Genomic DNA, 25,157 nt, shown 5'->3' with positions numbered 1-25,157 from the left:
GACACCGTCGAGTCAACCACGCATCTGGAACGACTGCTATGCCTGGAAGAGTCTCAAAATACTGACAGATTTAGGGAGGCTATTCACGGTGAAAGACAGCAGACCGGAAGGATCGTGCATGCGATGATTGATTATGCACTTCAAGGACCGACTCCCAACCATGTCGACATGCACTGGCAGCTGTGAGCGCGTACCTGTTTCGTGACCTACTTCTCGGACGGCTGATGATCTCATCCATGAGTGAACCTCGCGTGCGGTCGCAGAGCAGAAAACAGCTTCTTGCTTGTCACAAGTAACAGGCAACTCGTAATGTGTTCATTCCTCCTCCTCTATGGATTCCTCCCTTGCCTGTCACGCGAGTTAAGACTATGCTGGTGGTCCGTTTCCTTGGTAGCTCACCTTGTTGACCTCCAGACCTCCCAACTCGGTCACCAGGCCCGAGAAGGGATACTCCCGCGGAACTGCTGGCCTCGCGGGGACGAGAGTGTACTTGCAGAACACACCGAACGCAGCGATGCCGGAGAAGGCGATGATGAAGTGACGGAGCGCAGTCGATGGCGGGACTGTGGGTGCATCGGGACCCCACATGGAGAGAATCTCGTCTCGCTCATGGAGCTGTCAAGGCATCAGAGCCGTCTTCATCTTCTGAGCAGCCGCTGCACTCACAGGGTCCCCAAAGTTGCGGCGCATCTGCTTGTCATCCCATCCCAGCGCAGGCAGACGTTGGCGCGACACATAGGGCAGGTCGGGGTAGTCTCCGAGCTGGGGGTCATGCTCTGGCTTGAAGTTGACGGGGAGAGCGTACGAGCGCACTGCGTGGGCGCGGTTTGTGCGCAGGGCGGCGCGGATGCCGACCCTGCGGGCGGTGAGGATGGTCGAGCTCATTGCGGTGACGGACGACGCCCGCGGCCGGGAGTGGACTGTGGGCGGCAATTGGGGATTTCGTGCGATAAGGGGTTGTCGGGGGAAAAGGTTGCCGGCGGGATCGGGGCCGGGTTTGCTTCCGCGGGCGGCGATGAGAGAACAAGACTGGAACAAGACATGTTGCCATCGGGCGATCACAAAATGGCCCCAGAATCAATTACTCACGCGCTGCTATGACTGCCGACATAAGCGCGGGATTGATGAGCGGCGGACGTGACGAGCAATGTCCTTGCCCCTGTGCCTAACCGTTGCCTTGCCAGGTCTCTCTCTTCTGGCACATGCAGTCCACCACCTCCCTCGGGTCGTCCAAGAGCGGGGTCAGCAGGGACGTGCAAGATGAACTTATGAGCAAGGGCCGCAAGCGGCTGCGCGACATGGGTCGTGCTAAGAAGTGGTCGCTACCCTACCCGCTGGTTCCGACAGACGAGCAGCATGTCTTGTGCGTCACCGTACGCGATCCTCGTGCGCGTTGAACGCGTCTGAAACTTTCGGCAGTGATAACTGGAATTGCCTCTTCCTCGGCGGCCTGGTGCGCGCCGTCTCCATGCACCACTTTGACGAACCGCCCTCACGGGTACTCGAATTGGGCTGCGGCACTGGAGTCTGGGTGCTCGAGGCGTGCAAACTCTGGCCGGTAAGCGCGTTTCGAGGCTGCAGTCAGTTCACTCGCTCAGCGCGTCCATTTGTAGAAAGCGTCCTTCGTGGGCCTCGATATCATCAAGTGTCAGCCGGATCTGTCTTCGCCTGACTTTGAACGGACAGAGCTGGCACCCAGGGTGACATGGGTGAACGCCGATTTGTACGTCAGTCCGAGATCACTGTTCCCGCAACCTAATCACTTCTACAGCCTCGAACCTCTGCCGTTCAGAGACGGCCAATTTGATTTTGTTCGCATGTCACATATTGCCCTCGCCGTTCCAGAGGACGAATGGCAATACCTGTTCGATGTGAGTTCTTGTCAATTGATTGAGGGGTGCATAGGCTCAACGACAGTAGGAATGCGCGCGGATCCTAGAACCTGGCGGTATCATCGAGGTGCGCATCTCACTTCTTAATCACTTGTGCAGATCATCCAACTTCAGTCTTCAGATTGTTGAGGACGATCTCATCTTCCCTTGTGGGCGCGCACCTAAAAAAGCCAAAGATGAGCGTGCCAGCCATTCGACTGGATCTCCTAGTGTTCCTCCCAATGGCGCTTTCGGGAGCGTCTCAACCCTCAGCTTCGCGTCCAGCCCTTCCGTACAATCATCGATCCAATCATCCGAACACAAATACGTGTCTCGCACTTCAACACCTCCGCCGCCCTCTGCCATCACACACTCCTCCAGCATGGACTCAGCTAGTTCGCAGCCGCGGCAGGCCGACCAGTACACCCAGAAAGACCCTGATAAGAATGTCAACAAAAAGGACCACACGCGACTGATCAAGGCTTGGGACGCGATGCTGCACGGCCGGTTCCTCGCGCCGCAAGTGAGCTCCATCCTCCCGTTCTACCTCTCCACATCCTTCCGCGACATCCGGATGATGCCCTCGCTGCACATCCTGCTCCCGCCGAGCACGGAGCAGCTGAACAGCAGCAAAGAGTCGTTCGACCTGCCTGGCCAGGGAAAGGAGTCGCCGGAGGACCTAGCAGAGCTTTATTTGAGCTTGCAGTTGCATGGCAACAGGCTCTCGGTGGACCGCACCGCGGGCGCATCCAAGGCCCCGAAGCAGCCGTGGAAACACGCGACGATCGCGTCGTGGGCATCCATCCATCTTGCGCGGTGTCTCAATACCATTCGAGCTTGCAAGGACGCGATGTGGGACGCATATGTCGAGGGCCGGGGATTCGGGGCGCGGCCGGAGGCGGATGAGGGCCATCTGCGGGATGACTTCGAGACGGCGTGGAACAACTGGGAGGCGTGAGCTCCGGTGTTCATCTGTACATCGATGCTCTGACTAACCTGAGGGCTCACAGCGACATGAAGGATCGCATGTGCATGCGGGCGAAGCTTCACGAGGCCTTGGCATGGGTAGAGCCTGGGACCAGCGAGCAGCCAAATTGGAAGGTCTGGCGCGAGCGCGCGAATGAGATGGAGATAATGGAGTTTTCAGATCCCTTCGGGTACTACATCTCTCCAGAAAACCTTTGCAGGAGTATCAAAGGGTTTGTCGGATACAAGCCGAAGGCCTGACGCCAATTGTCGCCCTTTCGTAGACGGACCACCTTCGCCTTTAGTTCACATCTATGCCTATGAAACTACGATCTATTATTACGATATGTATATAGCTATATTCGATTGCTGCCCAAAATTACAAGACTAGTGCGCAGATATCCTTTGAGACGGTGGGCCAGCTCTGGTTTGTCCTGGCATGACGCGCCCGGTACGCGTCAACGGTGCATGAGCGCACGTGACCCTGTATTTTCGCGTCCCTCGAGCTCATCGGGACGGTCGATCGCATCCATAATTCCACCAACCTCATACTCGTCCCCGTCCATCCTCTGTGTATAAAGTACCATGTCTGAGGAAGTCAAGCCCACAGAGGAGAAGCCCCCAAGCACCGCCGCGGCGGACTTCACGAAATACAAGGTGCAGCCCTGCCGATGTCTTCTGCTTGACGCGCGCCCGGATGAGTACCTGACGAGTAAAACGAACATCGCGTAGACTGCAGCGGATATCACCAATGCTGTCATAAGAAAGCTCGTCGCCGCGTGTGTAGAAGGCGCGAAAGTGTTGGATCTCTGCATTGAGGGCGACAGGCTCCTCGAGGAGGGCACTGGCGCCGTGTACAACAAGCCCGTCAAGGGTGTGAAAGTTAGCAAGGGTGCGTATCATTCTCCTCAACGCCCAATGAATCGGGTTCGATGTTGGATCCTCAGGCATCGCGTTCCCAACAAGTATTTCTGTCAACAATGCCGTCGCACACTTCTCTCCCCTTCCCTCCGACCCCGCATCCTCCCAAACTCTCGCCAAGGGTGACGTCGTCAAGGTCCACATCGGCGCGCACATCGATGGCTACGCAGCTGTGACTGCGGAAACACTGGTCGTCGGCGCATCTGAGAACGAGCCCGTCACTGGCCGGCGCGCGGACGTGCTCAAGGCGGCATGGACCGCCGCGGAGGCGGTGATGCGCCTGGTCAAGGTCGGCAACAAGAACTGGGCTGTTACGGATGCCGTTGCGAAGATCGCGAGCGCGTTTGACTGCAAGCCTGTCGAGGGTGTGTGCAGTCGTTGCCTGTTCGGGAGGTCTGAGTTGATGGGCAAATGCAGGCATGCTTTCGTGCGAGCAGTCGCAGAATTCCATCGATGGGAAGAGGCGTATCATCCTCAACCCCAGTGAGGAACAGAAGAAAGGTTTCGAAACCGTCACGTTCGCGGAGAATGATGTCTGGGGTGTCGACATCCTAATCTCGTCCGGAGAGGACGGAAAGGTGAGATCTACGCGAGCATACCGATCGCCCGTTCATGTCTCACATCGATCGGTCGGGTACTAGGCGCGTTTGGAGGAGTCTAAGACGACGATTTACCAGAAAGAGTCGACGGTCACGTATCAGCTGAAGATGAAGACCTCGCGTGCGGTGTTCTCTGAGGTGCAAAAGAAGGCGGGAGCCTTCCCCTTCAACGTCCGTGTCTTGGAGGACGAGAAGCGGGCGCGGCTCGGTTTGCAGGAGGCCGTGCAGCACGGACTCGTCAAGCCTTACGAGGTGATGTGAGTGCACTCGCGTAAATCGCTTCTCGATTGGATCTGATCGGCATACATCGCCCAGCTACACGCCCTCGAACACGTTCGTCGCGGGCTTCCACTTCACGATCGCATTGCTTCCTGCCGGCCCCGCCCTGGTCACGCATCCGCCGGTGTGGTACAAGGCGGACCTCGTCAAGACGGAAAAGGAGCTCGAGGATGCGGAGTTGAAGGAACTGCTGACGCAGCCGCTGCGGGAGGACAAGAAGTCTAAGAAGAAGAAGGCGAAGGAGGGTGCGGAGGAGAAGTAAAGGCTGTAGTCAGTTACAATGTATAACGACGCAATGTATCGCTAGTGTAGCGCTTACGATGTCAATCTCTTGCCGCGAAGAATGTATACTTGAGCTCTATGCTGCTGTACCCTTTTCTGCGTCCTCGCCGAACTCGGCGAGAGTTCGGATGACGAGATCGACGTTTTCGAGGAACGCATTGACTGTCAACCTGCTGAGCCTGACGGTCAACGTCTTGAAGGTTCTGGTGCGGTAAGTCAGATCACCAGATGCGGAAGGATCTTTCGGATACTTACGCAATGAGAATGTCGTTCTCGACCGACAACTCTCGTAGAACTGCTTGAGGTTGCAGCTCTCTGTCTACTTCAATGACTTGCTTCGCTATGGATGCATGCTTTTCCGATTCAAATGGGATGCGGATCGTACTGCATGTCTGTCAGAACGAATGTTAGGCACAGGAGCGATGATTCTTTACATCGTATGCCATGACGGGTTCGAGGAGGACATATCGAAAGCTTGAAATCCCTAGCTATTAGTAGAGCCTGCAGATGTAGTTTCAAGCTTTCGATAGCGGCAGGGAAAGTGTGGCTGAGTCTGAGATCTCTGCACCCGATGTGATCTCGCCACAATATTGATGGCGACTTACGGGCGCTTGCATAACGGCTTGAACGTTCCCGTCATGGTGGCCTGCGACTATCTCGCCTGACTTCACGGTTGTGCACCATCGTCCGCGACAATGCTGCGAAGCATCTTTTCTCAGAGCCTGCGACACCGGATAGCTAGCTCGAAAGCCTCTCTCGACCCGATACTCTTGCGATTGTCGATATTACCTGGCGTCACACCGTTGAAGTGGATCCAACTGCATGCGCAAGTTCCTGCAGTGTTCGCCTGTCTTTGTTTTCATTGAAAACGGCCACGGCTAAGAATTTAGGAACTTTGTAGAATTGGTGACGGCGCCGAACGAGACAAGTTATATCGTTGATATGCATATGCGGGTGTAAGTAGCTCGGTCGACGGTATCACCGCTTATGACACTCCATTCTCCAGTAAGTCCGATACTTGTGCTTGGAGTATGGGCAATGCTTCACCACTCTACCCATTGCAGGTGATGGGCCGGGGGCTGTAAGGGGGTTCTCGACCTTCGTCGCACGTTAACAGCTGCATTCGATACCATAGGCGTCACCCAGAGATAAGTGCCGACAATCCCGTCGCAGATACGGACCCTTCGCTTTCATAGCGCTTACCTTTAATTGAGTGAAGCTGTCAAAATGTTCCTTGGATGCACGTAATCTGATGAGTCTCCACTGTGCTCCTGCGCAATTCAGTCCCGATCAGAAAGTCCCTGTGCTGTCCACGTCCTTGGCGTATGTTCTCTGTCAACCGCTTCACTTGTAGTCGACAACGTTGGACCAAAGCCAATCGGTCGATTCATGTAAGTTTCGGTATGGCGATCATGGTTGTGTTAAATCAACGAGCTAAATATCGTAGGCCCGGAACGTATGTTCAGATACGTTGCAGACACTACGTGCTATGGTCATCTGCGCTCGTCTGTAGTCGTGCTGCGTGGCTTTGGAAGCAAACACAGCCCCCGTAGCCCCTGGCTGCTCCATGCTAGTATGAACAAGGAACCTCACACCACCTCACACCGCTCTTAATCACCGCTGGGCCAGGTTTGAGGATTCGTCAGGCACTTCATGTCGTTGTTGATCTTACAGGTGTCGCAGAGCCCCTCTTTGCTTCTTACAACCATCTGCGGCAACTTTCCCACGGTCTAAGCCTCATAGGGGGGGCATACAGACGTGCGGACAGCTTTAGTGGAGATCTAAAAAGAACTCCATTCTATACATAGAGACTCTGAGGCAACCTTAGAGTCAAGATGTCTAACCCCGGGAAGGGGAATGGGACGTCGAAGACTGCTAGAGCGACAGCGTCACCGACGACCGCCAGGGCGCCTAGCGCCCGACCGACCAGCACAGCCGTGAAAGCAGGGAAGACGACGGAGAACCAGGACGCGAGAGGGCGGACAGACACGCTAGCGAAGGCGTATGAAGTGCTGAGACGATACACCCTCATCCCAGAGGGCGATCCGAGCATTGACGCGCTGGTCAGCGGTCTACTGTTCTGTGCAGAACTCACGACCCAGGCCCAACTGCGCGACTCCCTGTACGCATTCGCCACCTACGCTACTGCTATCCGCGACAGCGATGCCCTCGCCAAAGGATTCGACAAGCTCAAGCCGATCCTGGACGACGCGTTCAAGGCGGAGGAGAGGCTCGAGGAGCTCACGGACAAGCAAGTGCACCTCGAAGCCCAGGTAGATGGCGCACTTGGTCGACTCAGCACGGAGGTGAGTAAGCTAGTCGAGAATCAGGGAAAGTTTGCGCGGGAGCTGGAGGCAGTGGGGGAGGTCCGAAAGTCTATGGAGGAGACACTGCGTAAGACGCAGGAGATGGTGGATACACTGCCCAAGGCAGTCGAACAGGGCGGGGCAGCCTTCGGTGCGGCGAATGGCCCCACTGTAGTTGAGGTTGGGGGACGACCCTCTTATGCAGCGGTCGTCCACCACCAGCTGCCTATCTCGCACGCGTCGACCTTGACGCGCCAGGCGAATCACGCCCGCCAGGTTATGATTGACGTGAAGAAGTGGAAGTCTCGGGAGGAGATCGACCTGACCGAAGAGGTTCTCGTCGCGAAAGCGAACCAGACCATGGAACTGATAGCGGACGACACGGTGGGGCAGCCCGCGGATGCGAGCTTTCTTTCCGTGAGGAAGCAGCACCACGGTGGGCTGCTCTACGAGGTGAACTCAGTCGAGACGATGAAATGGCTCATGGAGCAAGCGAACATGGATGCGTTCGTGCGCTCGTTCGGGGCTGAGGCGCAGATACGGGTACGCCCGTGGAAGCTTACCTTCCCCAACGTCCCCGTGATGTTCACGCCATGCGAGAAAGAATACCGCGCGCTGGAACGAGAGAATGGTTGGACTGATCGCGCGGTAATGGTCGCTCACTGGATCAAACCTCTGGACAAGCGAAAGCCTAACCAAAGGACTGCGTTCCTACTGATTCAATTCCGCACGGATGAGGCTGCTAATGCAGCCATCCGCGACGGGATGCTGTACATGGGTCGTAGGATCAAACCAGACCGCCGCAAGAGGGAGGTCCGACGCTGCCTGAAGTGCCAGCACTTCGAGCCGGCTCACCTCGCGGCAGCCTGCAAAGGCGAGGACACCTGCGGGACTTGCGGTTCCAAGGAACACAAGACCCAGGCCTGTTACGTCCCAGAGGGACCCGAGCGCTTCTGTGTCAACTGCAATGAGCACGGCCACGCGTCGTGGGAACGCGAATGCCCGACGTTCCCCCGGGAGGGCTCGACTTCGTCGATGCCCTGCGCAGACCTCCTCGTGGTCCCGGGGGGTTAGTAGTCCTTCGGGACGAAGCTAACATGCGCTATAAGGGATACGCGTCCTCACGGTCGCCGCCCCTGGATGATTTAGTCTTCTACAAAGACTCATCCGACCCTGCAAAGGGATGGAGGCAACTCCAGACTCACAAGTCAATCCCATGTGTGCCTCACGGCCCATGGTATGATAACGAACACTGGTAGACACGCCTTTCGGCTGCATCTACGACCAACCATCCCCCACAATGAAATGGGTGACGACGGGCAGGGTGGCAAAAATTACAATCTAACTGCATCCTCTCCTCACGGATCCCTATAAAGCGAGCACCCACCTAACTCCAATTAAAGTACCCGCCACCCTCCGGTTGAGGAGATTGACTATGCCCCTGTCGAGCATCCTCTCAGCGACCAGCGACCCGACGACCTCCCCGCAACTGGCGCCTAAGTGATGTCAACGGCGTCTATATTTTAAAGTTACAGCCACTGATCAGTGACTGTAACAGTCCATCCCGGACAATCCCGTTTCACCAGTTTCCTATCCGGGAAGGCTCCCATATCCAGCGAGACGCGACACACACAGGTTGCCATGCTCCATTGAGCATGGCCAGAACATGTTATAAAACGCTGTCCCCCTCGCCCCGGCCACGGGTGAGGGGCCCCAAACATACTATGTGTGAACTATGTGTGTTCCCTGACGTAAAAGAGAGAACGTCCGTGCAAGGAATGACCTGTCAGAGAAAGCGCTTGAGGATACGTAAAGACCGTCTAAAGCGCTCAGACTTTCGTTAAATTCAGGAGGTCTGAGTGAAAGGAAAGCGCTCACCGAAGGAGCCCCACAAGCCCGAGACACACCAGTCGCCCCGGCCTGACATGCCTGCAGAGCGTAAAAAACGTTCAAAACGAGCCGCCGCCGAATCGTCCACACCGACGACCACCAGGAGCATTGCCGCGAAAATGCGACAACCATATCCCCTGCCACCCTTTTCCCTCCCTCCTACAAACGAAACGACAATCGACGTTAGGATCCTCCCCCTCCCCATCGTCGGAAAAGGCATTGGACGTGGACTCACCTGGACGCTGGACAAACGCCCGGCGGAGCAGCTCAGAAAGGGAATGAGCGTCAGATTCTGCACTGATGTCCAGATGTCCGGTTTAGGACGTCTCTCTGCGATCGCAGATCTCCGCAGACACTGGGTCACGTTCCTGGTGTCGGGAGCCGATCAGCCGTGCAACCTGCGCGTGCCAATCCCATGGGCGTCCCTCGGGGACCTGGAGGGATACACCCACCAGCATCACTACTTCAACCTCGCGAAACTCCCTCCTCCTCACCCCTCCTTCGCACAACGCCCTGCTTTCCAGAACGAGGATGAAAATCCCTATGAATTCGACATAGAGGACGAGGAGATCCCCTCCCTATCGAATAGAATCGCCAACATCACCAATGCGCAGGAGGGTAAATGAGCGGGAGATCCCGCGCGCAGACGAAGCCTGGCATGTATGTAAAGCAGTCACACGAATGACAGAATCGAGCTATTTACAGTCTGGATCAGGTCAGGTCCCGGCGTGACGGGCGCTGGGAAGTGCTCATGGCAGCGGTGTCTCACGCCGTCATCTCCTTTCCAGGTAATCGCCCGCACTGTCTCCGTAAATCGGTCCTGCCACAACGCTAAGCGAACCAAAATGCCGAGGCGGGCGCTCGGCCCATTGACATCCCCCCCTCACGCACGGCGGTGTCGTCGTCGGGATTAGCCCTACACAAACGATACTGGATGGACTCGAGCTAGCAACCTCCGCGAAGTGCACACAAAACGCAACACGCCGCTAGCATGCCTAAACGAATGGGAGACGTCTGGGCAGCGAAGGTATGGCGGTAACCTATCCAAGGAATCTACCGCTCCTCATCGCGACGACAGCCCCTCCTCTTAGCGCCATTACAGCACGGCGCGACCCTGCACATCCCGTAACATCCTGTGCCCTCGGCAAACCTTAGGGACTAGCTGCTCTGGTCGGGCGCGAGACAGCTGAAAAATCCCGCACCGCGAACAAAACGAGCAAGCGCACGCTCGATCCCGCCCAAACCTCTCGCCCAATTTCCTCCCAGAATTCTTCGAATTCCTCCTGCTTCAGCAATGCACCCTAGCGCCTTCCAAGTCTCCCCGCAGTCCAACGCGAACGAGCAGCCGGTGGCCGCCCCGACTCAGCAATCGCGCCAGGACCTAGAGCCGATCAATAATAACCCAGCGACGAACGCACCAGCCGCTAACACCGTCATGGGCCCCGAGGCCAATCGCGCCTCTCCTACCCTGGACGACCCCAGGAGCTTTGCGGACGTCACTGCGGGGCGCCCGGCCACGCCACTTCCTATGGTGACCAACGGTATGCCTCTCACTCCAAGGCTTAGGCCGATCCCTGACCTGGGCCCTGTCCCTTTCCTCGACCTCGCAGCCCCAAGCGAAGATGCCAACTCGGAGCAACACCCCCTCGTTCAAGGGGTGCTGCCGGTCATCGACGAGTACCCGCCCCTGGTCCTCGTACCTGAAACCCCGACGCCGGCCACCGAGGCGTCCAAAACGAAGAAGGCGTCCAATAAGCGGGCTAAGGGCAAGCACCAAAAAGCCGCGGACACTGACAAAGGCCCCCTGCCGATGCCGGTGCCCTCGACGCCGCTCCTGCCCCAGGAGAAGTCAGCGGGCGACGGGCGCAGACGCCGCCGAACGCAAGCAAAGCGTGTCGAAGAAAGTGACGCGCCCCTCCAGCATCAGCCCTCCACCAGCAATGTGTCGTCCTCGAACGCGCCCCCCACTCCCGCCGTCGCATCCCCCAGCGCCAACGGCACCCCTACGATCGCCTCGATCGCGGCGAGTCAAGTGTACAGCCCTGCCCCCGAGACGACCCGCAACGCGCCCAACAACCCCATACGATCCGTGCGCGACCTTGTCAACCAACCGCCGCACCCCCTCCACCCTTTCGCCGAGTGGGACTCGGTGAACGGCGGCTTCGTATGGAACCCGCCGCCAATGACTGCTGACCCTCTCTGGCGTCCGGAAGCGGTTCAACGTGGAGCTGAAGCTTCAGCCCCCAGCGACTCCCAAAACAGCTACTACGCTGCATCCTTTGATGAGATGATCAGGAGTTACGCGAGCCCGCCCCCGGGTCTGTCCACACTCTCCCCTGCGCCGCGTCCTTTGAGGGAGGTCATCGCTGCCGAGCAGACTCGAGTCCACTCCCCCCTAGCCCCCAGCATGAGCGTCAGTAGCCTGCAAAAGCTGTTGGAGCATACAATCTGTACGTCCGCCCGGCTTCGGCTTTACTATACCATTTCGACTTCTTTTATCACGGACTCTTACGGTACCGCCATCCCGCCGTCCCGCCGTTCTTCTGTTGACCCGCCATCGCGTTATCATCTGACTTACCATTTACGGTATTACTCTCGTTCCTGTCCCTGTCCCGTCTGCCAGATATACCGCGCTGCTTTCGTTCGGTCACCCTCAGTCTTGCTCTACGAGCGTGCACTGAGGGTGAGTACACGTTTATTTTCCGTGCCCGCATACCATAGCTCACATACACGTTAGCCTGTGATCGTCGCTACTAGGTATGCTATAATACATCAGTCTTGCTCTACGAGCGTGCACTGAGGCCTGTGATCGTCGCTACTAGCCGACCACCCGCACGCTCGCGCTGCTGCGTGTTTCATTAGGTTATGAGCCCTGCGCTGTAGCCTACAAGACTCACCAATCGCCCGCATCGCCTATCACTTGCCGTCTAGCCCAACGCCGCCGCTATGACAACCTCGCTCGCTGATTTCAGCTCGGCCTTCGAGAAGCTCGATTCGACTGGGAAGAACTGGTTGACCTTCCAGCAACGTTTTGAGATCGCAGTCCGCCAGAAGAAGGTCTGGGGACACTTTGATGGGACGTTGACCGTTCCAACGCCCGCCGCTGCGACCGCGCCTACGCAGGCCGAACAAGCTGCGATCGATGCCTGGCAAGAGAAGGAAGATTTAGCTCGGTATCTCCTAACGCAGAAACTTCCCGATATCACCTTCACAAAACATCGCCGCAAGGGAACTGCAGCTGCCATCTGGGCAGCCATCGTCCAGGAGTTCTCCCAGAAGTCGATGATCCTTCGCGCACGCTACCGGACCGAGTTCCTCAATATGCGAGCCACGCCGGGCGCGAACCTCCACTCCGAGCTCGACCGTCTCCGTGTGAAGTACGAGGAACTGTTGAACATGGACATCGCAGTCGCCGCCGCCGAGTATGCATCCCTCGTGATCAACTTCTTACCCGAGGAGTTGGCGAGTTTCGTCTCGCAGATCTCGGCCACTGCGAAGCTGGCGCGTCGTTTCCAGAGCATGAACATCGCGCCGCTGATGGCGGATGTGGACGCAGCTACCGAGGAGGCCCCTGTTCTGGATGCGGATGCCTTGATGGAGATAGCACTGGAGGAATGGGACCGTCGCCATGCGTCGAAGGCGAAGGTGGCGAAGGCGAAGGACACAGGAGTTGCGGCGAGTGTCATCTCGACAGAGAAGCCGAAAGGGCGAGGACGTCGTGGACCGCAGAGACCAGTTGGAGTGTGCTGGAACTGTGGAGGGAAGGGCCACCGTCAGGACCAGTGCCCAAGCCCGAAGCAGAACGAGGATGGCAAGGCGAAGGATGGAGCTCAGGCTGCCGCGTCAAAGAACGATGCTAAGTCGCAGACCAACACATCGAAGTCGAAGTTGGGCGGCGCAAACGTTGCCACGCCCGCTGCCAACACCGCTGCTTCGCTCGATGAGATCGCCGGCGCCTGGACCGTCTTTGCAGCTCCTGTCGACTACTCCTCGGAGGACGACTCGCCTCCCGATCTATTCGAGGACACGCGCTCCGACATCACCGCACTTACGGAAGTATCCGACACGAACTCTGGTTCGATGCCGTCGCTCCAGACGGTGTCGACCTCGTCTGACTCTGGTGACGAAGACCTACCTGCGTCTACGCAAGTCCCTGCTCCCTTTGCTGACCGTGTCACTGCTGTCGAAAACTGGGTCGACGATCTTCTCGTGAGCACCGATGCCGAGCCGGAAGGAGTCACTGTTGCGACATGGATGCGCGCTGTGGAGCAGGAGGAAGCTCGTCTGCGAGAGCTGTGGTCTCTGGAGGATCAGGTTGACGAACCTGGTGATACCAACACTGTGTACAGTACCGCTGCTCCCGCTGCCTCCGCCGCTGCGCTCGTCGCGACCGAATCGAACCGCGTTGACTTGTATGATTCCGGTGCGAGCGATCATATGTCGCCCTATCGCGACGCCTTCCTTACCTTTCGCGAGACTGTGCCTCGCTCGCTGAACGCCGCGAACCAGCAGATGTTTCAGGCCACTGGGGTCGGAGACATGGTTGTGAACATACCGAATGGTTCTGCCCGCACGCAGATCCGCCTTACTCGGGTCCTCTATACGCCCGCGCTGGGATTCAACCTCATCTCCATTGGCCGCATCGACGATGCAGGTTACTCGACAACTTTCGCAGGAGGGAAGTGTGTCATTGCTGACCACGACGGGCAAACAATCGGCACGATTGCGAAGACGCGTGGTCTGTACCTTGTTACGCAGACACACACCATCCACGGATCCGCCAACGCTGCTGCTAAGGCCGAGAAGCTCACCCTTATGGACCTCCACCGCCGCCTAGGTCACATCGCGCCGCGCGCGATACGGGAGCTCGTCTCAAAGGGCCGGATCGCCGGCGTAATCTTGGTGCCTGCCGATGAAGTCGAGACCTGTGAGGCATGCATACGCGCGAAGTCGACGCGCAAGCCGGTCCCGACTGAGCGCGAAGGAGATCGCGCTGAGGAGCTCGGCGAAGAGATCCATTCTGATCTATGGGGTGCTGCGCGAGTCATTACCCTAGGAGGACGCAAATACTATGTCAGCTTCACAGACGACGCCACCCGCTGGACCTTGCTGTACCTCCTACGCCTGAAGAGCGAGGTTTTCGAGGCTTTCAAGGCTTTCGAGGCGTGGTTGGAAGTCCACCATGGCAAGCGCATCGGCGCGTTGAACACCGATCGCGGTGGCGAGTACCTCAGCGAAGCCTTTAAGGCCCACCTCAACGAACGCGGCATCGTTGCGAAGCTTTCCGTGCACGACACGCACGAGGAAGCAGGCGTGTCGGAACGCCTCAACCGCACGCTGATGGAAAAAGTCCGCGCGATGTTAATCACGTCTGGACTGCCGACGTTCCTGTGGGGTGAAGCGGTCATGCACGCGGTCTGGCTGAAGAACCGCACCTCGACGAAAGCTCTCGACGGACGCACCCCATATGAAGCCTTGCACGGGCGTCCACCTGTGCTTACAGGCCTACCAGTCTGGGGAAGTCGTGTGTGGGTGCATGATACGTCCACCGGGAAGGTTGGCGAACGTGCCAAGCCGGCAAACTGGGTCGGGTATGACGCGCAGAGCAAGGGCCACCGGGTCTACTGGCCAGATGCGCGCCGGATAACCGTCGAGCGCAACGTGCGTTTTGTGGAGGACCAGCTTCCACCTGCCGAGGACGACGCTGAGCTTGAGGGGGAGGATGTGCCAGATGACAAGCTCGAGTCGACCGTTGACAAGCTCGAGGAGTCAGCGTCTGACGGTGCTAGTGAGCACGAGGACGTACCTGATGAACCGCACACGCCGCCCATGCCGCCGCAGTCGAGCAACCCATCGCCGCCGCCTACGCCGCGTATCTCGCGCGTTCGAAAGCCGTCGCAGAAGGTTAGTGACATCCTCGCGGGCAGAGGAGCGGACAAGAACGTACCGCGTGGCGTGCAAGTTCCAAAGGAGGACGCTCCAACGGAATCCGACCTCGTTGAAGAGGTGTCCGGTGCCGCCATGGCTGCGTACATCGCCGACGTCGAGGGCCTAGACCCGCGCTCACTGGAGGAAGCCAAGCGCAGGCCTGAGTGGCCGCGCTGGAAGGAGGCGATGGAGGAGGAGCTCCGTGCACTGGAATCGCACGGTACGTGGCGCCTGGAGCAGCCGCCAGCTGGTGCAAATGTCGTTAGCTGCAGGTGGGTGTTCCACGCGAAGAAGGACGCGTCTGGGAACATCAACCGTTATCGTGCACGCCTTGTCGCGCGTGGGTTCTCGCAGGTCCCCGGCGTTGATTTCTTCGACACATACGCACCAGTGGCGAAGATGGCTTCCATCCGCACTATCCTCGCTCTCGCCGCGCGCTACGACCTCGATGTCCACCAGGTCGACATCAAAAGCGCGTATCTAAATGGTGAATTTGAGCAGGATGAGGTGATCTACATGGCACTGCCACCGGGAGTGGAACTCACCAAGGATAGGTCACTCGCTCTCCGTCTACTGCGTCCGCTATACGGTCTTCGCCAGAGTGCGCGCCACTGGCACAAGAAGCTGCGCGCTGTGCTACAGAAGCGCCTTCGCATGACGCCGTGCGATGTGGACCAGGCGGTATTCTTCCGCGCCGAGAATGGCAAGTTAATTGTCATGGGTGTACACGTTGACGACCTGACTATCGCCACGTCAACCGGTCTCATGGACGAGGTGAAGGCGAACTTACGAAAAGATTTCGAAATCACCGATGAGGGCGCTATCCACTGGATCTTAGGCTTTGCAGTCGAGCGCGATCGTGAAGCGCGCACCCTCTCGCTCTCGCAGCTCTCGTACATCGAGTCAATCCTTCGCCGCTTCAACCTCGAGGACACCCGCCCTGTCTCGACGCCGATGGACCCGCACGTCCAGCTCTCCGCCACACAATCGCCGCAGACTGCTGCAGAAGCCGCCGAAATGCGGAACGTTCCTTACCGAGAGGCCGTAGGATCGCTCATGTACGCGTCGCTAGGCACGCGACCGGACATCACGTACGCCGTCTCGATCCTCGCTCGTTTCTCACAGAACCCGGGACGTGCGCACTGGGAGGCTGTCAAGCGCGTCTTCAGGTATCTTGCCGGGACGAAGCATTTGAAGCTTACCTATGGCGCAGACTCATACGACCTCGTCGGCTACACAGACGCGGATGGCTCCATGCACGAGGATCGTAAGGCCATTTCGGGCTACGCGTTCTTGATCGATGGAGGCGCTGTTTCGTGGTCGTCCAAGCGGCAAGAAATCATCTCACTCTCGACGACCGAATCCGAGTACGTTGCCATTACTCACGCCTCGAAGGAAGCTCTGTGGCTTCGCTCCCTCATTAGCCAGATCTTCACGCCATTCACCGAACCAGTCCCACTCAAATCCGACAACCTCGGAGCGATCGCGCTCACGCAGGATCACCAATACCACGCGCGCACCAAGCACATCGACATTCGTTTCCACTTCATTCGTTGGATCATTGAAGACAAGAAGCTGAAGCTTATCTACTGCCCTACGGACGACATGGTTGCCGACGTTCTTACCAAGGCCCTCGCGAGTCCGAAAGTCAAACATTTCGCCGTCGCGCTCGGGCTGTCCTAGGATTGAGGGGGAGTGTTGGAGCATACAATCTGTACGTCCGCCCGGCTTCGGCTTTACTATACCATTTCGACTTCTTTTATCACGGACTCTTACGGTACCGCCATCCCGCCGTCCCGCCGTTCTTCTGTTGACCCGCCATCGCGTTATCATCTGACTTACCATTTACGGTATTACTCTCGTTCCTGTCCCTGTCCCGTCTGCCAGATATACCGCGCTGCTTTCGTTCGGTCACCCTCAGTCTTGCTCTACGAGCGTGCACTGAGGGTGAGTACACGTTTATTTTCCGTGCCCGCATACCATAGCTCACATACACGTTAGCCTGTGATCGTCGCTACTAGGTATGCTATAATACATCAGTCTTGCTCTACGAGCGTGCACTGAGGCCTGTGATCGTCGCTACTAGCCGACCACCCGCACGCTCGCGCTGCTGCGTGTTTCATTAAAAGCGCCCCCTCACACGTCTCCAGGAGCACCCGCTCGCGAACGCGGCAGCGTCGAGCGACCCGAATGGAAGCATCCTCGCTCCCCCGTGGCACAAAGAGCCCAGTCGACGGAATCTCACTGCAGACGTGAGGTACAGGCCCTACCCCGGCCCATCCGGTCGTCAATTGCCCATCGTCGCTCCTGTAAGCTGGGCAGAGTCTATCTCATCCGTCTAACTCTGTTTCTGACGCCAAACGACCCTACAGACTCCGCGCAGGCCCTCATACGTACCTCCGGTGGCGGCACCGGAAATGCAGTCGACCCCGAGACCGCTTAGCCGGGTAGCGACCCCGCGCCCTGAGCATCATCTCCCCCAGCGTGGAGCGTCACGGGCATCTGTCCTTTCGTACGTATCCAACAGACCGGCGAACGACAGGCACCCCTCCCCCATTGACGTGGACGCGATGAGCATCGACGGCGACGGCATCGAAATCATCGAGCCCCCCCTGTTCCAGCACGCACAGCCGGCTAATGTAAACAACGCTCCGCTGCATCAGAATTACCCGAACCTCGCGCAAGTGCAGACACCGCCACTGCCTGGCCCGTTCTCACCTGCCTTCCAGCCACCCGCCGCTTTCGATCAGCATGCCGCCCCCGAACCGCCCATCGACCAGGATGAGCAGGACCCAGACGCCCCTGACGTTCCAGACGATGCTCCGGCAAGTGGGATCGACTGGGCAAACGTCGAGTTTACCGCGGAACCCGAAGGCGGCTGGAGAAAGATCCAATTCCTCACGCCAGACGGCCTCTTCGAAGGCCAGTCAGAAGCCCAGCTAACTCAGTGGAAAGCCCTCGCCGCGAACGCAAACTGCGTTATGATCTGGTTTGCGATGCACGGCGCGTGCGACAAAGATCCGGAATGCTGGTCGAGAGTTCAACTACTGATGGAACTGCTGAAGTACCGCTTCGAAGTAAAGGACAAGCCCCTCCTCGCCCCCGAACCAGCCCCTGGGAGACGATCATCCCTCTTCACCGCCCCCTGGTGCTTCCTCCTCCCGAACGTCACAGATCTGCAGCTCGCCGTCCTGGTGAGCCAGGGATGGTGCTCGTCACGCTACCTCACCGTCCATTTCGCCCGCTTCCCGCCGCCGCCCCCCGACCTCCTTGTAACCCTAGACGCCTCACTGGCCTTCATGACAGACGACCCGGTGGCGGCGAGAAGGATCGTTGTCGCCACCTTCCGCCGCGAGCCCCTGTACTCGGCTACGATCGACGCGATCAAGGACGACAAGGCAGCTGGCGCCAAAGGAAAGTGGGGCAATACCCCGGTCATGACCGCTTGGCGCACGATCGTCGACTCCATCGACGTACGCGTCTTCCCACGTAAACTCGAGAAAGGCTCCCCCAACCCTCTCTTCATTGTCTACTGCGAACCCCCGACGGCGATCACACGTAACTGGCTAACCTTCCGCGACGCGGTCCGCCGCCAACCCTTCCGCACGGAGGGCGGCTGCCCGGCCATTGTGTTCACCGGCGAGCTCCAGTGTAAGCTCTGCCACTCGATGGATCACAAGGTGGGCCTCTGCGACCTCGTCCATCTGAACGACTGGTTCGGCCCGCGACCAGCAGAAGACGACTCCCAGCCGAAGCCCACACCCGCTCGTGGTGGGAACGGCCACGGCAAAGGGAAAAGGAACGGGGGACCGGGTAACGATCGCAACAGGCCTCGCAACAACAACGCGAAGGCCAGCGGCAGCGGCCAGCGTATCGATGCGTCTACGCACGCCGCCCTTGCTCGCGAGACGGCCAAAAAGTGGTACGGCAAGAAGTAGACCGTTAGCCACTTTAGCTCGTATCGACGTCCTCACGCGCGGTCCTACATCTCTACCTTTTTGTACAATCCTACAGTCACGAGCTTTCTTGAATACACCGCATGTGTGCGCATCTCGGTTTGACCACCCCATCAGCCCCGACGAACGAACGGAAAAGAGCGACGTCACGATTCATACGGCGTGTCTGCTCGGCCTGATGTTTCTTCACGATGTGGATGCCGGCGCGAGCCCGCACATCGTACAAAACGTTATGGATCGATAAATGGTTACTGACGCGTCACGGTGATGGTGTGGCCCACACTTACTGACCGATTCCGGGACAGGAAAGCCCACTCACCGGAGACTGCTTTTCACCCCTTCAGCGCGGGCAGTTCTAGACATGCCCAGCCTTAGTATGGCGAAGCCTCGCGTAGGCGTGTCCCCTGATGTGCCCAGGAGCGGCGCACGATCCCTGTAATCGTTGTAACAGGGTATTGTAGAGCAACGGCGAATACACAAAGAGAACAACCAAACACGGACGACATCTCGGCAAACGGCTCACCTCTCCACCAACGGCGAGTAGCGCCCCCGCCTCCCATCCGGGGACCCTCTGAGGACCCGCTGGTGGAACCCGGTGGTGGGACGACCGCCCCCTGCCCAACTGGACAGAACCTGGGCGGCCGGTCTAACTCACAACCCGAACAGCAGAATCCTAACGATACCCCCGCGCCTGCAGATCGCCCTCCGCAGGCAAAGAAGGGACGCAACACAAAAGCGTCCCTCACAATTGGGTCCCTAAACATCAGCGGACGAGGTAACCTCAACGGGACCCGCAATAATAAGTGGAATGAGGTTAATCAACTCCTCCGTGAGAAGAAAATAGGTGTCCTAGCCTTGCAGGAAACCCACCTGGACGACGCGCTCACAGCAGACGTCCACCGGCTATACGGAAGACGAATACGCATCTTCAATAGCGAGGCAATTAACTCCACTGGAGCTCAAGGCATTGCTTTTGCGCTAAACCGTGAATTGATGGACGTGTCCAACGTGGATATAATGGAATTGGTCCCAGGTCGGGCCCTGTTGCTGTCCATGAATTGGCACGCCGGCCGTTCGCTCACTATCTTGAACGTCTACGCGCCAAACAACCATACCGAGAATGCAGCCTTCTGGTCGAGGCTCAGGGACCAATTTCAGAACTCCAGGGCTAAAAAACCAGACATTATACTGGGCGATTTCAACCTAGTCGAAGAGGCCATTGATCGCCTCCCATCAAGAGAAGACCCATCGAACGCGGTCTCCTGCCTGAGAGATCTCCTAGCGGCGACGGGAGTCGCGGACGGATGGCGCTTATGCGAACCAACCCGGAAGGACTACACCTTCCCTCAGCGCGGGGGAAACTCATGCTCGCGACTAGATCGCATATACGCGAACAAGGACATCCTGTCAAGAGCGCTGTCATGGGAGATTCTAACCACGGGAGTCCCGACAGACCACCGCCTGGTGACAGCCGCAATAACAGCCGCAGCCGCCCCTTTCATAGGGAAGGGACGATGGGCCCTACCGGTCACTCTACTATCTGACTCGGCTTTCATCGAGTCCGCGATCTGCATTGGCGAAAAGAAATGGAACAAGGCCAAGGAAGCCGTCGGCGAAGCCAGGACGGAGGAAACGAACCCGCAGACCCTGTTCAAGGAGTTCAAAGACGAGGTGCGGACAATGGCACGTAAGAGAATGCGTGAGAAGGTGCCCAAGCTGGTGGCCGCGATACAGAAGACCTCAGACCTCATCCGGTCGTTGAGCTCGGCAGCCACCTTCAGCGACGACAATGAGAAACAGCGTGAAGTCGGGATCCTAAGGGACAAGCTGCACAGCCTAGAGCGAAAGCGTCACGGACAAATCCAAGCATCAACTACAGTGAGATACATCCTGAACGCGGAATGCCCGAGCAAATATTGGTCTGCGGTGAACAAGGAGCGTAAACCTCGCGACCTCTTCTACTCATTGCAAGTCCCGAACTCCTCCCCCGCCCGCTACATCACGAAGTCCCGGGATATGGCTGAACTTGCAAGGAACTATCATAACGACCTACAAGGTGATCCACCCCTCCGGCGACACCTGGAGGAGAGGGAAGAGGCTATCACCGCTGCTCTCGACCCAGTAGGGACACCACTCCCAGAAGACGATGCGGCGACCCTGGCCCTGGCCCTCTCAGAGGATGAAATCCTCGACTCAATCAAGAAAGCTGGCCCTGGCAAGGCTGCTGGATTGGACGGCCTACCATACGAGTTATGGCTTACCTTTCACGAACGGTGGACATGGTGCACGTCCCGATCTGAACACAAATTCAACTGCCTGGATTTCATGCGCATGTTATACTGCGACATCGACAGGTACGGCGTCAGCAGCCAAACAGGTTTCGCTGAAGGATGGATGTGCCCTCTATACAAGAAAAAGGATAAGCGCATCATCGAGAACTACCGCCCGATCACGCTACTCAACTCTGACTATAAAGTATACACCAGAGCTCTTGCCGGAAGAATAGGCAGAGAGGCCCAAAAGATTATCCACCCCGACCAGGCGGGCTTTGTTCCCGGTAGGCTGATCACTGACCAGACACAAATGTGCCGTGTCATGGTCGACTACGCTGAGGCAACCGAGGAGAACGGCGCGATTGTAGCGCTCGACCAGGAGAAGGCGTATGATAAAATCAAACATGACTATCTCTGGCGCGTCTTAGAGAGATTCGGCCTCCCAGCTGCCCTGATAAGACGCATCCGCAGCTTGTATGAGTTCGCAACAACGGTGGTGATCGTCAACAGCGAAATGAGCTCACCATTCCGAGTCATACGCGGGGTCCGTCAGGGTGACCCGCTATCATGCCTGCTCTTCGACATAGCCATCGAACCACTGGCTTGCGCCCTCAGACGCTCGTCGCTGAGAGGCTTCCGAATCCCAGGTGTTGCCGAAAAACTAATCGCTACGCTCTTTGCTGACGACACGTCAGCGTTCCTGTGTGAACACGATAGCTGGGGCCTACTTTGGATCATCTTGAAGTCCTGGTGTGTGGCCTCCGGAGCGAAATATAACGGTGACAAAACAGAGGTCATCCCTGTAGGATCGAGTGAGTACCGGGAATCCCTGCTCACATCGAGGTGCATCAACCCCGCTCGCCCGGAAGACACGATACCAGGGGATGTAAGAATCGCAATGGATGGCGAAGCGGTACGCATCCTAGGAGCGTGGATCGGTAATAAGGTAGACCACGTAGCGGTCTGGACACCGACCCTGCTGAAAGTGGACCGCTTCCTGGAGCGATGGGGAAAGTGCCACCCCTCCCTCACGGGCAAACGCCACATTGTTCAGATGGGTCCCGGAGGGATGACACAATACCTGGCGGCTGTCCAGGGCATGCCGAAGCAGGTGGAAGAAGCCCTGACATCAAAGATCAGAGCGTTTGTATGGGACGGAGCGACTACGGCTCCAGTGGCGATGTCCACACTAACACGCCCGATTGTGGAGGGCGGCCTCGGCCTACTCGATGTTGCTACGAGGAACGAGGCGATTGATCTGATGTGGATAAAGCGGTACCTAACACTCACCGAAGACAGGCCCCGGTGGGCCTACGCAGTCGACATCCTACTCGGTCGAGCGGTGTCAAAGGACGCTGGCGCAATCAGGCGGAGCGCGCAGCTCAATACATTCCTGCAGTCCTGGTCACCCGCTGTACATAACAGCTCACCTCTGCCGAAGTATCTCAAGCGGATGCTAACGACGGCGAGGAAACACAACGTAAGTTTTGCAGCCATCAAACTAGACTCCAGTATGAAAGAAGCCTTACCGATCTGGTACCACCTCGGAGCATCCAAAAAGCTCCGCTCCCTGAACAACACGAGAGTCAGTGACTGCCTGCGAGACAATCATGACGTACGTTTGGTTGCGGATCTCCTGCCGCTGGCCCGGCGCGAATGTTACAACATCGCAAGAGCCATGTCAAATGACTTTGTTCCGGAGGAATGCGCCTGCGACCTCTGTAGGTCTGACTCCACCCGTGGCTGCAAGAACCCAATGAACTGCTGCAAGGCTGCTGCTTTTTTGTTAGCCCAAGTGCAACCGAAATGGCATCCCGACCTGGTGTCCCCGAAGGATGGGTTAACCCTGACGCGAAGAAGGAAGGAACAGAACATAAAGGCCCTGGATGAGGCCCAGGGTGACATAACCTTCGACCCGTCCCTCACCAGTAGAGGACATGTCACGGAAGCTTTCCGAGCTTTCGTTGACCCAAACGTTCACGACGAACCTCCGGCGATCAGGGCTAGACGCGGTCGCATCGTAGAGGACGAGGCAGTCACGGCTTACGTCGTCGGCCCTATACAGAGGGCGTCCCTCCCCCGAGGGGCCGAGCCAATGCCCCTGGACTACGGTTTCGTCTTCTATCCCGAGGCCGGCGGACGCGCCGGTAGGGGCGCGCTCGTGCGCCCCTTTGATGTCATCCCAGCGACGAGTCACTCCATCGGAGAAGCGGTCGCAGCCCTGAAAGTGGTGACAGACACGCCCCGCGACGCCCCCCTTAAAATCATCCTGTCTACGCAGGCCCTGGCAAAAGACATGACGGAACGCCTCCAACGATGGGAGGACAGAGGCTGGATTGGAATCGCAGGGAGCCAGGTTCTGAGGGCTTTGGTGAACAAACTCCGCCAGCGATGCGCGCCGACCATTTTCGGTAAAGCCTCTAACAGCGCTGAGTATACGATACGGAACAATGCCTGCGACCTGGCTAAAGAGCAGTTCCTAGCCCAGACAACCACCACGATCCGCCTGTCAAGCGACAAGGCCTTCGACCTGACAGGCGCGAAGCTGTCGACGCTTACCCAGGCAATAGCGTACAGAGGAATACGGGACCGACTCCGGGTGCAGGACCGCCCACGAACAGCCGGACAGGTTCAGCGGACAACTGACAACTCGAAGGGGCCCGGGCTGCGCGCCGCGACGACGGCAGAACTGTGGACGAGCATACGACATAAAGACTTCCATAGGAAGATTGTTGACTTCCTCTGGAAAGGCATGCATGAAGCCCACAAGATTGGCCCCTTCTGGGCACACATATCGGGCTACGAAGAGAGAGCCGACTGCCCAACGTGCGGGTGCAGAGAAACTTTGAGACACATTCTAACTGAATGTACTGCCACGGGCCAGGCTTTGATCTGGAAACTCACCCAAAACGCATGGAGGAGAAGATCCAAGACATGGCGGACACCGTCCCTGGAGGACGCCCTGGCAGCAGGCCTAGGCCGCTACCCTCGAGGAGTAGGCGAAAAGCCGAGAGAACCCCTCGCTCGCCTATGGAGGATCCTGGTGTCGGAGGCAGCGTACCTCATCTGGAAACTACGCTGTGAGCGAGTGATCGGACATGAGGATGACCCAGAGTGGCAACACTCCCCTACCGCTACAATACAGCGATGGTACGCCTCTCTGAATAGAAGGCTACAGCTCGACCTGGTGGCGACCAGGAGGAGCTTCGGACGGCTAACAGTCTCGAGACGACTCGTTTGGTCCACATGGACAGCGATAGTCGGTGACGAACTTGGCCTACCGGAAGACTGGACTTTAGTCCCGCGGGTTTTAGTGGGTATTGACCCGGAAGTATGTAGGATCGAGGAAGATCCCGGGTAACTGAGCCCCACACTGGCCGTAAGAGCCGTGCGTAAATTAGCATTTTTCCCTGGTAAGCATTAGCGGGCGCAGCCCGCACGCTGGCTGGACCAATGGGGACGACCTATTGTCGCCTGCCAAGGTTCATATAAGCCATCCAAAAAAAAAAAAAAAAAAAAAAAAAAATGCCCGACGTTCATCAGACTAAACAGATGCCTCCAGAGCAGAGACCCGCTCGAGAAGTACAAGTACTTCATCAGGAAAAACTTCCCCTGTGAATGCCCAGTAATACCCAGTAATACCGAGTCACATGCGGTAATAGCAGGTAATGTTGTGCATTCCTACGATTTTGATATACGGTGACATTAGCTAGTCCAACCTCTTCCATTGTGAATTACGAGCTAATACTCAGTAATTGTCAAGCATTCATAGAGTACTATGCCCATTTTACTGACATATTCCATCCACTCGTTGTTGCATTTGTCACTTCTGTCATCCACAATACATACAATACACCCATATAGCAGACATATTTTATTAGAGGAT

The 25,157-nt window shown here is 57.6% G+C and overlaps 10 protein-coding genes across 10 annotated transcripts; 8 read left to right on the top strand and 2 right to left on the bottom strand.

The window, feature by feature from the left end:
- Positions 1-10: 10 nt before the first annotated feature.
- C8Q71DRAFT_806993 (uncharacterized protein) lies at positions 11-1,022 on the bottom strand. The gene is made up of 3 exons (XM_047926004.1): positions 667-1,022; positions 400-615; positions 11-348 (listed from the first exon to the last, which is right to left on the bottom strand). Exons 1-3 carry the CDS (start codon positions 883-885, stop codon positions 316-318), a joined length of 468 nt encoding a protein of 155 aa, XP_047780187.1. The 5' UTR covers positions 886-1,022; the 3' UTR covers positions 11-315.
- Positions 1,023-1,024: 2 nt separating this feature from the next.
- On the top strand, positions 1,025-3,238 carry C8Q71DRAFT_806990 (uncharacterized protein). Its single transcript, XM_047926003.1, has 7 exons — positions 1,025-1,363; positions 1,420-1,558; positions 1,614-1,723; positions 1,772-1,871; positions 1,921-1,959; positions 2,014-2,825; positions 2,882-3,238. Exons 1-7 carry the CDS (start codon positions 1,203-1,205, stop codon positions 3,096-3,098), a joined length of 1,578 nt encoding a protein of 525 aa, XP_047780186.1. The 5' UTR covers positions 1,025-1,202; the 3' UTR covers positions 3,099-3,238.
- A 184-nt stretch (positions 3,239-3,422) lies between these two features.
- Positions 3,423-4,898, top strand: C8Q71DRAFT_705144 (proliferation-associated protein 1; the record flags this gene model as incomplete). Its single annotated transcript, XM_047920430.1, has 6 exons — positions 3,423-3,494; positions 3,570-3,729; positions 3,785-4,123; positions 4,176-4,336; positions 4,400-4,614; positions 4,673-4,898. 6 exons carry the CDS (start codon positions 3,423-3,425, stop codon positions 4,896-4,898), a joined length of 1,173 nt encoding a protein of 390 aa, XP_047780185.1.
- Positions 4,620-5,474, bottom strand: C8Q71DRAFT_750232 (transcription factor Pcc1-domain-containing protein). The gene is made up of 4 exons (XM_047923255.1): positions 5,353-5,474; positions 5,174-5,302; positions 4,956-5,121; positions 4,620-4,857 (listed from the first exon to the last, which is right to left on the bottom strand). The coding sequence occupies exons 1-3, from the start codon at positions 5,382-5,384 to the stop codon at positions 4,995-4,997; spliced, it is 288 nt and encodes a 95-aa protein (XP_047780184.1). The 5' UTR covers positions 5,385-5,474; the 3' UTR covers positions 4,620-4,857; positions 4,956-4,994.
- Positions 5,475-7,584: 2,110 nt separating this feature from the next.
- C8Q71DRAFT_705157 (uncharacterized protein) lies at positions 7,585-8,298 on the top strand (the record flags this gene model as incomplete). Its single annotated transcript, XM_047920432.1, has 1 exon — positions 7,585-8,298. The coding sequence occupies one exon, from the start codon at positions 7,585-7,587 to the stop codon at positions 8,296-8,298; it is 714 nt and encodes a 237-aa protein (XP_047780183.1).
- Positions 8,299-9,149: 851 nt separating this feature from the next.
- On the top strand, positions 9,150-9,740 carry C8Q71DRAFT_856231 (uncharacterized protein; the record flags this gene model as incomplete). The annotated part of the gene is made up of 1 exon (XM_047927279.1): positions 9,150-9,740. The coding sequence occupies one exon, from the start codon at positions 9,150-9,152 to the stop codon at positions 9,738-9,740; it is 591 nt and encodes a 196-aa protein (XP_047780182.1).
- A 2,320-nt stretch (positions 9,741-12,060) lies between these two features.
- On the top strand, positions 12,061-12,411 carry C8Q71DRAFT_688568 (uncharacterized protein; the record flags this gene model as incomplete). Its single annotated transcript, XM_047919833.1, has 1 exon — positions 12,061-12,411. A coding segment is annotated over one exon (351 nt), but the record flags the coding sequence as incomplete, so codon positions are not given.
- A 5,201-nt stretch (positions 12,412-17,612) lies between these two features.
- On the top strand, positions 17,613-18,980 carry C8Q71DRAFT_856229 (uncharacterized protein; the record flags this gene model as incomplete). Its single annotated transcript, XM_047927278.1, has 1 exon — positions 17,613-18,980. One exon carries the CDS (start codon positions 17,613-17,615, stop codon positions 18,978-18,980), a length of 1,368 nt encoding a protein of 455 aa, XP_047780180.1.
- Positions 18,981-22,724: 3,744 nt separating this feature from the next.
- On the top strand, positions 22,725-23,327 carry C8Q71DRAFT_682019 (uncharacterized protein; the record flags this gene model as incomplete). The annotated part of the gene is made up of 1 exon (XM_047919758.1): positions 22,725-23,327. A coding segment is annotated over one exon (603 nt), but the record flags the coding sequence as incomplete, so codon positions are not given.
- A 39-nt stretch (positions 23,328-23,366) lies between these two features.
- Positions 23,367-24,787, top strand: C8Q71DRAFT_832222 (uncharacterized protein; the record flags this gene model as incomplete). The annotated part of the gene is made up of 1 exon (XM_047926384.1): positions 23,367-24,787. One exon carries the CDS (start codon positions 23,367-23,369, stop codon positions 24,630-24,632), a length of 1,266 nt encoding a protein of 421 aa, XP_047780178.1. The 3' UTR covers positions 24,633-24,787.
- Between the last annotated feature and the right edge of the window lie 370 nt (positions 24,788-25,157).

The sequence above is a fragment of the Rhodofomes roseus genome (genome assembly GCF_022264815.1).
Source record: "Rhodofomes roseus strain CIRM-BRFM 1785 chromosome Unknown C8Q71scaffold_7, whole genome shotgun sequence".
Lineage (NCBI taxonomy): Eukaryota > Fungi > Basidiomycota > Agaricomycetes > Polyporales > Fomitopsidaceae > Rhodofomes > Rhodofomes roseus.
This window is presented reverse-complemented; position numbering and strand designations above follow the sequence as displayed.

Coding starts and splice junctions, on each gene's coding strand:
- C8Q71DRAFT_806993 (XM_047926004.1), bottom strand. CDS start 885: ATGAGCTCGACCATCCTCACCGCCCGCAGGGTCGGCATCCGCGCCGCC. Junction 616..666: donor GCCGCAACTTTGGGGACCCT/GTGAGTGCAGCG, acceptor ATGCCTTGACAG/CTCCATGAGCGAGACGAGAT. Junction 349..399: donor GAGGTCTGGAGGTCAACAAG/GTGAGCTACCAA, acceptor CTCGCGTGACAG/GCAAGGGAGGAATCCATAGA.
- C8Q71DRAFT_806990 (XM_047926003.1), top strand. CDS start 1,203: ATGCAGTCCACCACCTCCCTCGGGTCGTCCAAGAGCGGGGTCAGCAGG. Junction 1,364..1,419: donor ACAGACGAGCAGCATGTCTT/GTGCGTCACCGT, acceptor AACTTTCGGCAG/TGATAACTGGAATTGCCTCT. Junction 1,559..1,613: donor AGGCGTGCAAACTCTGGCCG/GTAAGCGCGTTT, acceptor GTCCATTTGTAG/AAAGCGTCCTTCGTGGGCCT.
- C8Q71DRAFT_750232 (XM_047923255.1), bottom strand. CDS start 5,384: ATGTCCTCCTCGAACCCGTCATGGCATACGAT. Junction 5,303..5,352: donor AACCCGTCATGGCATACGAT/GTAAAGAATCAT, acceptor ACAGACATGCAG/TACGATCCGCATCCCATTTG. Junction 5,122..5,173: donor GAGAACGACATTCTCATTGC/GTAAGTATCCGA, acceptor TTACCGCACCAG/AACCTTCAAGACGTTGACCG.